Raw genomic sequence first — 12,857 nt, forward strand, 5'->3', positions numbered from 1 at the left:
CACGTACTCTGAGCATAATTCCCGGAGCCAATAATTCACGCATAATTTTCGGAATTCAAGAAATTCCCTACGAGTACCCACCCTGCGAACACATGCGAAATGGAGGTCCGAGCCGGTAACTACTGCGGTAAAAGCTTTACCCGAAGATGTACAAACAATAAAGAACAAGGTGTATCATTATTATTTCAGTTTCAAGTAGAATGAATGAAGATTACAGAATTGTATGTTGGAAACGTGAAACAAGATTGTTACCATCGAAGCAAATCTAGACAAAAGAAGAAAAACTTGAAACCCGAGTATCAAATTTGCTTTGTGAAAATCATCCCCCAGCACTGTAGAAGAAAAAAAAAAGATCAATCTTCCAACGTATTCGGCTTCTGTATGGAAATACATTCGTTAGGTATCCGGCCAGAAAAACATCCCTTTCTCATTCTCCCTTCCTGAGCTATTCTCCCCCCCCCCCCCACCGAAGCCTTCCATTCCACCCCCCGTTTCTTTCATCTTAACTTTTTCTTGTTCTCCTGTGAAAAGAATCCGTTCTCCGCATTTGTTAGCCCCGTATAACATAGATGTCAAGGTGCACTCTTCTCCCCTTTTTCATTTCTCGTTCCTCCCTTTGTTTGAGGAAGACGGGACAGACATGGATAGCCGCGCCTAATGGGACGCAGGGACCGGCGATGATGGCTGCAATTTCTGGAAACAAACAACGTTCACGACTCCGAAAATTATTTCCACGGGGTTCCTGAAGACCTTGTTGATGTTCCGTTTCTTTTTCTTTTCTCGTCCCTTCCTTCGGACGACAGAGTGATGGGAGATGGACAAAAACAAAGGAACAAATAGCTTTTAAAGAGAAGCAACTAAGTAGCCACCGGTAATAAAAGAAGCGAAGGATGTGCTCGGACGTTAAAGAACAGGAGGGTTGAGATCTATAGAATGCGCAGGCCTTCTCAGGAGTTGCAGTTACGATACACAGATGTCTCTGCCTTTACAACTTCCCTTTTCTCTGCTGTTTTTTAACTTCTTTGGTTTCAAAGCACATTTCTCTCTGCGAATAGACGTTATATTTTCGGACAAAGTTTGCTTTATCAAGTCTCTCACTCATTATGCGCTTCTTGTAGCAAACTAGATTAGGAAAAACACTGTTGCACGGTTGAAATTTTGCTAACGCAGAAGAAAATCGCCAACTTTTGTATATAATACATACATACATTCATACCAAGAGATTGTAATGTTTAACCAAAACCACAATAAGAATAACGTAAAATAGAATTTAAATTAATTCAACTTATGATCAATACAGCCAAGTACAATCTGGATCACAACTTGAACAAATAGGTAACTAACTATTCAACATTAAAGTCACCATGTTCCCCCCCCCCCCCCTGGTAAATTGGACCGATCTTTTAGTTTTGCAACTTGTTCTAGGTAATAAATTCTTTACATATTCTTATAATTCTTAACCAATTCAGTTTGTAGATTACACACTTCCTTCTCCAGTACATTAAGTTTAAATCATGCATTTAATTACAAACACGTTGGCAAATTTCTTTAATCATTCAAAATTCAATCAAAACCGGCTTTCTTTTTCTTTTTCAAATCACAGATTACCAATACAATAAGTAATTTGAAATTCAGTGTATAAAGGATGATGCCTACGGGATAAGACTTTATACAACCGACAAGGTTAAAATTCTACACGAAACTTGCATCTTAGCAGTAAAAATAATATTTTTAACTTACCACTGTACACCCCCGTGCTGTTATGGTGTGGGTCATACGGACACAATCCTTTTCCTTCGTAATCGCTTTCGACAACATACTGGCCATCCTACAAAGACACAAAGAGTAGCGTTAGTTACTTTTCGGACAGACAGTGAATACATTTCTTTTGTTGGTACTAGTGCTAATATACAAGTATAATGTGAACACAAGGAACAGAACAGCATAACATAAAAGAGTACCTAAGACAAACGTGCAATTGAAACGCGCTTCCAAATTAACTATCAGATTTAATTTAGTGTTATCGGTTTTCCAAATTTTGGCCCGTTATTTGATCATAAACCTGACGCGAGGCGATTACCCCATACTGTATGACGTTACATAGTGATAAAACACGTTGCAATAGTCAACAGCAGAGCGGTATTTTCTTTAATATTCCACATTCTTTAATTCTATTTAAATTAGTTACTCGTTATTTAAAGTTGCACTGAAATAATGTTCATTACCATAATACACATACAATGTATACTCTGTTCTGGGAGTCTGTGGATCAAGACCGCGCATAAAGGTCGAGAAGGGGACAGAGCCAGTGGGCGGAAACAGTACCCGCTGCACGTAACAGCTGGTACAACTGCATTTTCCTCTTCATGCACTCACTTCCCCTCTTACACGTTCATTGGTCGAGCACTCCAGAGTCACTACTTGCTCAGTGACTTATTTTCGTTCGCCTGCTCTAGACATACCGGGGATAGAGTATACGCGTCACATTAAGTTTGATTGATTCATTCAGATTATTTTACTTCGCTTTTGAGCCACTTTTGGCTAATCGCAAAGATGAGGATGAATGATGAAGGGACACTCACAAAGAACTCCCATGCCAAGGCCGGGATTCGAACCCGTGGCGGTTCATGAAGAGTACGGTAGTTAAAAAGATGAAACTGATTGTGATCTAAATGCAAAGCTTTTCAAATAAATAATTTAGAATGTTTATAATATTAAAGTAGTGCCCCTCGCCCCCCTTTAACAATATCGGAACCCACGGTTCCCCTGCCAACTTTCAAAGAATTATGAAAGATGTGTATTTTTGTTGAGACATATCTCTCTCTCTCTCTCCCTTGATTCCATCTCTCTCTCTCTCTCTCTCTCTCTCTCTCTCTCTCTCTCTCTCTCTCTCTCTCTCTCTTTCTTCTTGATTCATTGATTTCGTGTATTTTACTTCGCTTTTCTGCCACTTTTGGGGGATACGAATCCAGGACCCCTGGTGTGACAGCGCGCTGTGCTAACCACTTCGCCACAGAGGCCGGTTCTCTTCCTTGCCCTATCCCTTTCTCTTTATCTCTGTTTATCTCCTTCTCTCTGTGTGTATGCACGTGGTTCTGTCTCACCTTCGCCACCCGGTGGCGAAGTCTGATCTACGTGGCAGTACCCGAGAAAGACAATCTACTTTGCTTGAGAGTTACTGAAGCAAGAACTACATCGCACAGCATGACGTCTTGACAGACATGTAGAAACGGATTTCTCTCGCTTCAATCAAGAGATGGAAGAGAAGAGAGAAGTGATCTCGCTGTCTTTGAGCATCTTCTCCGATCCAAGAGCCCTTCTGTTCCCAAACCGTCCCCCGATCCATCTTCAGGGACAATAATTTGGTGACGTTAAGAATATAAGTCGCCGTGCAAAGCGGGGAGAAGGAAAAAGCGTCCAACTCAGCAAAGAAAGAAAGAAGAATGGAGAGAAATCTGGAAGGCGACGGCGGAATGAAGTAGTGCCTCTTCTCTGGTGGAAGCAAGTTTTACATTTGGGTAAATTCGACAGTCTGCTTGGCCGCTCTCCACAGGCGGTGGTCACGAGTTGGAAGGAATGGGGCGAAGGGAAAGCTTGCGGGATTGATGTCGCCAACTGACGCTTTTTGGAAGTCGCTGGAGTGAACCACTGAAAAGCTCCCCCTAGTGCAGAAGATTTCCTCAGGCTTTGTATGTACAGCCAACGGCAAAGATAATAATAGGCAAATTGTCCACCACTATTATTCATACTTTTTTATTCTTTGTCCTGTGTTGTTTTAAATAATGAAATTCTGCTGACGGGAAGGCAGACCTCTGCTTATTGACGTTTTTATTTCAATTCATGATGTGGAAAACAAGCTGGAAGAAATTGGTGATGCACAATTTGCATACAATTTCTTTCTTGTAATACTCGAAAAGACATGTACAGTCATGGACACTACTGGGTTGTAACGAATCCATTGAAAGTTAATTGAATTGTTATAACGCAGAAGTGCCCGTGACTGTACGTGCGTACAATCACCGGCAATATATCTGGGACACCTAGATCCTGCACTACTAGCTTCCCCACAAAGAGTTATGTGTGTTGCCTAACTCTACGGCGATAAGTACATTTTAATAGCAAATTTTGAATGGCAACTTCTACCACCGCCGAGGAGTTAGGTAACACACATAACCCTTTCAGGGAAGCAGGTATTTCAGGATCTAGGTGCCCCTCTTTTATTGCCGTTGACTGTACACACACACACCCACACAAACTGTCCCAGAAGTCTGTGGGGCAAGCGAACGAAACCAAGAACTCTGCGCGAGTGGTTACTCGAGAGGGCACGACCCGTCATCGCGTAAGACGGAAAGTGAGTGCATGGAGGGGTCAACGCGATAGCAGATACCAGCCGTTTGCAACAGTGCATTATTGCCTCGCTCCATCCACTTGCATTCTCCTTTCCTCTAAGAGGAATATTTAGCCACTTCGGCGAAACGTTCCGAATTTAAAAAAAGATCTTTCTGTTCTTTCAGGCATTACTGTAAAACGATACACATTCTCACCACCGCATTGGGCTAGAAGGTACAAAACTCTTGGCGGAAACTCCAACATTCTACAGCACACGATCATCTTGCCGCGCTGCAAGCTGATAGGTGCAAGACAGGCATTTAATCTGGCGCAAGTTAAAGACAGACATTTTATGCTTGAAGATAAACGGAGATGTTAAATCCTACTACTGTTTTCGAACCTATATTACGATCATTTTGCTGCAGATTTACGAACACGGTTGCAATCGACGCCATGACAGTGCACTCCGTTAAATTTCCAATTGCGAGCACAAAAGGCAGTGAAGATTATATTACACGGAAAACAATAGGTTTCACAGCGCGTAAAAGCCTTCTTGCACATCAACATGGAGACACCGTACGTGATCGAACTGCGTGGTACGCGCTGCATATGGAAAAAAATGAAAATATAGAATTAGGCTTCCGTGTGCACATCCCCGTCGCTAGAGACTAGAATTTAAATCATCAACAACGGCTATTTCGTAGTCCGTTATGGGCTGTGGGAACAATGGAGGCTTTGAAAATTGATTTTACGACACGAGTTGGGTACGTTTGATCGCCTACTCAAGGCACACTTCTCCTCATACGTACTAACAAGGGACGACATGTGAAAATGGATGTAGCACAAGATGCTGAATGATGATAACAGAAATCCAACATATTATTGTTGACGGAGGATACTTTTCATGGTGGAGTCAAATTTAACGTCGATTTTTCGAATTGAAATATCAAACCGTTGCCTCCAATCTCAAGAGTCGGGTGTTTAAGTAAGTCAGCGCATTTACTTCGTGAACGTCCAAGAACTGAAGAAAGCCGCCGCCACGAACGCGGGTGGGGTTAAACAGCGAGCGAGTTGTTTTCGTCCAATCACACTCAACCTTCAGCCAATGGGCGCAGCTGTCATTCTGCTCGTCTATTCCACGTGGAGTCTCGGTCACATGACTGCGGATACGCTATTGCTGTCGTGTCAATTTCTTGTTTGCAACTTCAATGTGGAGACTTTTTCCTTTCGCATCTGGAGAGTAGATGTGGCAACACTGTTCGTGGAATGTGATTGTTGTAGCTGGTGAGCGCGCTCCGTCGACTTCAAAGCCAGCCGGTCGTTAAAGAAGCTAGCGCGTCGACTATACAAGGAACATTTGTAACAAAATGGCGATGAAAAGTATGCGAAACATTTAAATTCACTTGAATACTGGAGGGGGCTGGAATTGTAATTCTCCAGTCAACCTTTTACAGTAAAGATGGGCGAAGGTTATTTTTAGCGAGTGAAAATACCATCTCGGGACACAATCCCCGAAATTCAAGAATTCCCCAGCGGCCAGACACGCTGGTTCATAACCCATCCTTCCCGATGACGTAGTGGTAACGCCTTATAATCAAGGGGTCCCGAGTTCAATACTCGGTGGGGACACATTGCACAATAGTTCGGATCACATTTTAAACTGTAGTACCAGTCCAAATTAGCCTATCTGTGTGCAAAGTGTTACGTAAAACTCAAACTCATAACTTATCCTCAGTGGCTCTCCAGGTCATGGTGGTGGTGGTGGGGGTGAGGGGGTGTACAGTCACGGACACTGCTGGGTTGTAACGATTCCATTGAAAGTCGATGTATTCATTACAACCCGGCAGTGTCCGTGACTGTACAACAACCCCTTTGTTTGAATTTTGCATAGTTGGAATACATAAAAAGATAGTAAAATGCAGCACTGACTATCAGAAGGCTCCCGTACTTCCCTCCCCACTGCAACACACAAGAAACCTGCAGTTCAATGAAGAACGGGGCAGAAGGGTTAACGCCTTCAAGAAGATGCCCGAACGAGAAAGCAAAGAACGCAAGGAATGCATATATCTCGCTTGATGTTTCCTGCCAGAGAAAAATAAAAAGCTTCTAATGGTTACAACTGGCCATGTCAACTTCCTGCCACGGCCCCACTTACGCATTCGAAGCACGCACTTCTCTGGTAATTGGCGGACCCGCAAGTGAGGTCGGTACGTGGCGAAACCTATCGAAACCAGAAGTACCACTGAACCCATCATTTCGGGTTGGTAGTCCGCCATTTTGGAAGAACAGGTATTGTAATTTGCAAGTGAAAATTGCTTCACGAAAGAAGAAGAAAAAAAGTAGTTTGGTATGGCATGCATATATATTGTTTTATGGTGTGGTCTCGGAAGTAACATGAGTGGAGCTCATATACTCCTTGCCCTTTAACAGTGCACCTATGTGTGAACTGAATGTTGAATAGTTATATTTTCAACAGGTTGGCAACACTGCTTTATGCAAAGTAATAATGTAATCGACTGCACGCACTTGATACTTGTATATGTGAATACATAATAGTATAAAACTCTGGAAAACGACTGGAAATGCAACGGGGCTGTTCAGGAAAAGCGAATTGCAGATGGCACCACCGTAGTTGTATCCGTGCGATTCTGACAGGCAACTTTTCTTCCATTAACTAGATGCTAGACTTGCTGTTATTATATAAGAACACAACAGACGAATAATCAGAGCTTGAAAACTAGAATTATATGTATGTAAAAATAAGACGATCGTCAACAATAAGAAAGAGATTGGAACTAAAAAACATGAATATTTAAATACTATTACGTTATTTGCAATTCAAGTAATACACAATAGGCTATAGGTCTTTTTATTGCTGTCGGTTAGAGAATAGTGAAAATAGCATATAATAATTCAGTAAGACTGTGCATTTAATTTCATAGTTTTTGTTAATAATTTACTTTTACTTTACAGGATATCCCACTTATCTATATCATTCATCCTCATCGTCGCGATTAACCCAAAAATGTTGAAAAGAGGCGTAAAATAAGCGAAATAGAAATCTACCCATTTACTTACAATTTATCCACTGATACTCGTTTCGTAATTTTCACGTAGCTTTTCCTGCCGTTATAGGGCATGACGTACCTCTGGGGGGGGGGGAGCTCATGGGCTACAGCCCCTCCATAAATTTTGAGAAACATCACAATTTTACGAAAAAAATCAGTAAAGAAGTCTGGACGATCAAAGTAGTAAATGTACACTCCTTAAAATGGCCCGGATTGCCATCTCTGTCACAACTTTTAAAACAAATATTATAAATGATAATTGTAATATATTTCATAGTGTGCTACGTTAACCACTTAGAACGCAACTATGAAATATCCACTTTACAATTCCAACCAAATTCAGAAAAAAAAATTCTGCGTACGCTACTGTCTACAGGGTGTCTCACAAGTAATAGCGCAAACTGACACAGGTGAAAGTACACGATAATAGGAGCAAAAAGTATCAGTAAACATGGGTCTGCAAACGAGACGTTTTCGAGATAATCGCGAATGTGTGATTACAAGCCGCCACTGACTTCATTGTTTGCAAACGTCGTCCTAGTTTGTAAAATGCTAATAATACAGTAAGAAAAGTGACTCGCACAGTACGATTAGACTGTGTACTGATTGTATCCATCCTGTTTGATTACAACGCCACCTCTCGGAAATCTTCTGTTTTGTAAACAAAGAGCAAACCTCGGACCGCGCAAGGAGTAATGCACTCGGTGTTCACAAACTGCAATCAATGACGGCTTGTAACCACACATTCGTACACATTATTAGCATTTGCGATTATCTCGAAAAGAGCTCGTTTGCAGACCCATGTTTACTGAGTCCGTTCACCTGTGTCAGTTTGCGCTATTACTTTTTGGACACCCTGTATAGGCAAATCGCGATAATGAGGATGATAAATGATTACACGAAATTGATGAAGGGACACCCACTCCTGCCCAGGCAGGGATTCGAACCCGGAAGGTTTCTTTGGTGAGATCGTGGCTCTCAGCTTCACCGGATCTAACTTTTGATGTGGCCGAATTTACACTGCACTTTTTATTCCCATAAATTCCTCCACTTCCCTTTGGCAAATTCCTTGTGAAACGTTCCCTCCCCCCTTCCAATGATCACAATTGTCGTTACGAGCGAACCCAATTAACTCGTCCTCATTAAGCGATTCATACATTGTCCACCCCTTCTGCTTCGCAATGTTCTCTGTAGGCCGCATCGCATTCCCGCTTCCCCGATTGTTCCACTTCCCTTTCGCCCCAGCCATTCATTCCTCCTTTTCGATTCGGCTACCTCAATGAGAGCTGTCGGTTCTTTATCCTGCCTCATATTCGCATTCTTCTCTCCTTTTCTTCACCTGTTCAAAGATTCACTCCATGATCACCCATGGGCGATGGCCTTCCAATGTAATGCAGCGTTTGGCTGCTTCTTCACGCCAGTGTTGCCAACTTTTGATGGTAATTTTTCCCTATCTCCCTTCTGCTTCTTCACGCCACTGTTGCCAACTTTTGATGGTAATGTTTCCCTGTCTCCCTTCGGAGGGAAAATACTGTGAATACTCCTTATGGCGCCAGGATTGATCTCTTTCAATGAACAGCAATTTTCAATGCTTCTGTTGAGATTAAGGATGCAAAAAATATGTCCACCTTATCCATATTTACAGTCCCTTCCTTCATTTGGTTAACATGCAGTTTCCCGTGTAGCCGCTTGCCGGCAGAATTGGATGTACAGTCACCGGCAATAAAAATGGGACACCTAGATCCTGAAATACTTGTTTCCCTGCAAGGCGTTATGTGTGTTGCATAACTCTATGGCGGTGGTAGATGTTGCCACTGAAAATTTGCTATGAAAATTCACTTATTGCCACAGCAGAATCTACACACAATAAAAATCCTTCTTCAACACAACACCCCATGATTTAATCATAGACAAGGAACTTTGTATAACCCTTAGGTGTGTACTGTGCTTTTATCTGGTATAAAGTTCATCTGAAAGCTTAGTTATGGTGATAAGATACGGTTTCGATTCCTGGTCAACATCCTCCAATAAGCGACTTGGTCTTTTTCAGCCTCTCATCATGGGATACCTGGGCAGTAATGGCGTCCGGAGCGTGGTGCTGATTACATAACCCCCCCCCCCACCCCCGCACTAAGTTTTAAATGTTGCTGCCAACGAGGAGCGAAAGCAATTGAAGCGAAGTTTTAATCTTTAAGGGAAGAATTCTAGCTTAATTTTCGTCCACGTGGCAACACTTCTTCGTGCTCCTTTTCTCGCATGTTGAATGCATTCGGGAAAAAGAGAGAGAGAGAGAGAGAGAGAGAGGGAGAGAGAGATCTTTTGAAAAGAACGCGAAGGAGCGGATGGAATCCCCATGTGGGTCAACGCCCGAAAAAAGAGAGACTGTTGAACCACCAGTTACATGTCGGCCCGCAGACATGATCCGAAAGCAGTTCGCGAGACGGGAACGATTGTGGCAGACTTGTAAATTGTTTTTGCAAGTGATTAGGCCCCTCGGCAGCTGCATGCGGAAATATCTCAGGTCGTATAGCCACCATAATGGCTGTTTTTCTATTTCTTTCGGGGGGAGGTTCATATGCTCATTCAAGAGCATGTTTTCACACTCGTGTTAGTTGATGGGTAGATACATGATAAAGGATCTGAGATTCGTACCCAGCATCTTTGCATTGTGTTTTGACACGGCACTGTTAAAACGATTTCATCAAAACTGAACAAAAAAGATAGTCACTTTAGAACCAAAATTTAGTCATAGAAATCTTTATCTGTATCCTTCCGCTATTACTACCGTAACGAAGCGTAAGTCTGTACATTTTCTAAAAGCTACAATCTGACCAAGGGTCGTTCAGTTATTCTACCAGCCAGTTGCTCTTCTCAGGCATGTCCAAAATGAAGAGTCAAGTGTATAGAGACTTCCTGGAGTACTGCTGTAGCAAACTGCTCACAGGTAAGCAGGTTGTAATTTTGCTAAGATATAGGAAATCAAAACTTGACGAATCGGCGTGGACGAAGTCACCACTGTTGGAGGAATAGAGGAGAAAGAATCACTTTTTGGATTGGCTTGGAATAGTGAACAGCGGTCTTCGGTTTTGTGTTCGAAAAGTCAGTCTTCCTGACTTAGCTTGAGAAGCAAGCCTTCAGTACAGGCTTACACTTCGTTCTAGAACTTCATTTTAAAACTTCATCATCAGACTTCAGGTTAGACAGGTACCCTTACCATGTATGATTCAGGTTCGAAGGTTATAAAATACAAGTGTTAACTGTTTGCCATTTCTAGATCTTTATAAGGAGCCTCTAGCTCCTTACCATCCAGCTCACAATGAGCAGCTAGTTGCTCTACCATCAAGGATGAATGATTGAGTGAGCTACATACCCATTAAGTTCCCTCATACCTAAGGGTATGATACGCTACTACCGTACTGTTGCTCAGTAAGAAAATATTCCCCATTAATTTCGATGTTGACAGCATAAAAATTTGGTAGTTTAAAAGCTTAGAACAGTTATATCTTTCAGAAATACATAGGTATATATGGGATTAATTCGATTAAATTATGAGAACGGCACAACAATATATAGAGGGGCAAAATCTTAGTGCCTGTGCAAATAATACGTGACATTATTGATTTGTTTACTTTTGACTTAAGTGTACGAGACTTAGTACGGGTCTGGTACAGGATATAATCAATTACACTTACAGAATAAGTTGAAAATGTAGAATAGGAAGTTAATGGGCCAAATATGGAAATCGTTATATTTTTCAGCCACTAGCGGGCATACATCAAAGTGAACACGCAAAGAAAGGAGGGAGGGGAAAGTAAATCGGGAAAAATCTGAACTGTTATTGCGTGGAGAACCGACCGATTAAAAGGTCATCTAGCTGACAGGGTCAAGTGTACAAAGTCATGTACGTTCTTCAAAATTAAATCGCGACGTAGTGCGAACCGAAGAAAAAAGTGCACATGAAAGCTCGAGAAAAAATAGATCGAAACATCCAGTTTTCCATACAGAAACAAAACCTGCTCAGTCAGGCCAAAAATTCGCGGAAAGAGCACTTTTGGTACTCGGAAATGCCGCGGTACATGACTAGGACCAATTCATAACCCCCCAACCCCCACCGAAACTTCTAATCGCGAAAAAAAACTTTCTCCGGTCATTGTCTTCTGCGAAACCGAGAGTTTTAGAACACAATTTAAGATCAGGAAAAGTGAAAAGAACAAATGGGAAGGGAGTGGGGGGGGGAGAAAGAGACAAAAGATAGGGGGGAAGTAGGGAGAAGGGGGGAGGCACGGACTTCACGGTAGCGTGCTCTGATAGCAAACGCAGAGAGGCGAACTAATGATCGATTGCCAAAAGTCACGACACTTAGCCGCTCTCCGCAGTCTACGGCGGGAGAGGGGGGTGGAAGGGGTTGGAAAGAAAAATTGCTCGGAGAAGAAACGGAAACAATATTTTTTTATCTCCTCTCACATATACCGGGAAGTTGCACGTGTTCAGAGGTAATTTAGCTGCAGATATAAATGCTGCCCCCTGTCCCCTAGATTCAACACTTTGTTTCTATCTTAGCAACCGCCATGAAGAGTCTGAAAAATGAAAAAGCCTGCATTTCCCTCTCTCTAAGCGCCACTGGACTTCGTTGAGCATTCTTCTGGAAACAAGAAGCCTGAAAGAAGAGCGGAGGAATGAAACTGATTAGTAGCTTGGAGAGCTATTCCTGAAGCTTGTTCCGGGGCCTATAATGCTGCAAATAGCATCTTCTGCGCATGTGCCGTTGAATGCGTTGTAGTCTTCTGCGCATAAGCATGTGCCGTTGAATGCGTTGTAGTCTTCTGCGCATGCACATGAAAAACAAATCCGTGACGTCAGAGTTCAAGTTTGCTTCGAACGCAAGTGATTCGAAAATCATGACCTGCTGTTAAACACGAGCATGGCTTCAGTTGATACAGTGTAATGTTACCAGTTTGTAATTGTTCAGATAAGACAACTCAAAATTCAAGTCCATTTCTACGTTAAGGTAAGTCCCCAAAATATTAAGGCTAAAGTTTGTATGGTATAAACATTTCCTTCTCTTTATTTTTGAGAATAGTCATTACCAATAGATTTTAAAACCTGGTCACAACCTTGTAAACAGTTTTCGAATTGAACGAAAGGTGAGCGTGAGTGTGTGTGGGAGAATTCGCAAATTTATATTAATTGAGAACCTAATATAAATTAATTTAATTTTTAGGCAATTACAACAGCAGCAACGAAGTTTTTGCTCGGATAGGTTAATCGAAACTGGACCAAGAGTTTGAAGTGGAAACCAAACAACTGTGCAATGTGCCTTTACCGGAGTTCGAACCCAGGAGCCCTTGATAACAACAACAACGTGTACTGTTTAAGGCATATTATTAAATGCCCCCCTAAAACTTGCAATTTCCAGATTTCTACTATTTTCATGAAGGTTTGGCAAGAAAGTAGTATAAT

General features: G+C 42.0%; 1 protein-coding gene across 9 annotated transcripts in view; it reads right to left on the minus strand.

Annotated features, from left to right (window-relative positions):
• LOC145994644 (semaphorin-1A-like) overlaps positions 1-12,857 on the minus strand; it is a 487,954-nt gene that overhangs the window by 79,460 nt on the left and 395,637 nt on the right. For all 9 annotated transcript variants that reach the window (XR_014442390.1, XM_083130750.1, XM_083130748.1 and 6 more), the window contains exon 7: positions 1,741-1,828. Coding sequence is in view for 8 of the 9 variants with exons in the window: in XM_083130750.1 (XP_082986876.1) it covers positions 1,741-1,828 (88 nt within the window). In the remaining variant the exon portion in view is untranslated. The remainder of the gene's footprint in view (positions 1-1,740; positions 1,829-12,857) is intronic.

The sequence above is a fragment of the Lepisma saccharinum genome, chromosome 11 (assembly GCF_977018435.1).
Source record: "Lepisma saccharinum chromosome 11, izLepSacc3.1, whole genome shotgun sequence".
Classification (NCBI taxonomy): Eukaryota; Metazoa; Arthropoda; class Insecta; order Zygentoma; family Lepismatidae; genus Lepisma; species Lepisma saccharinum.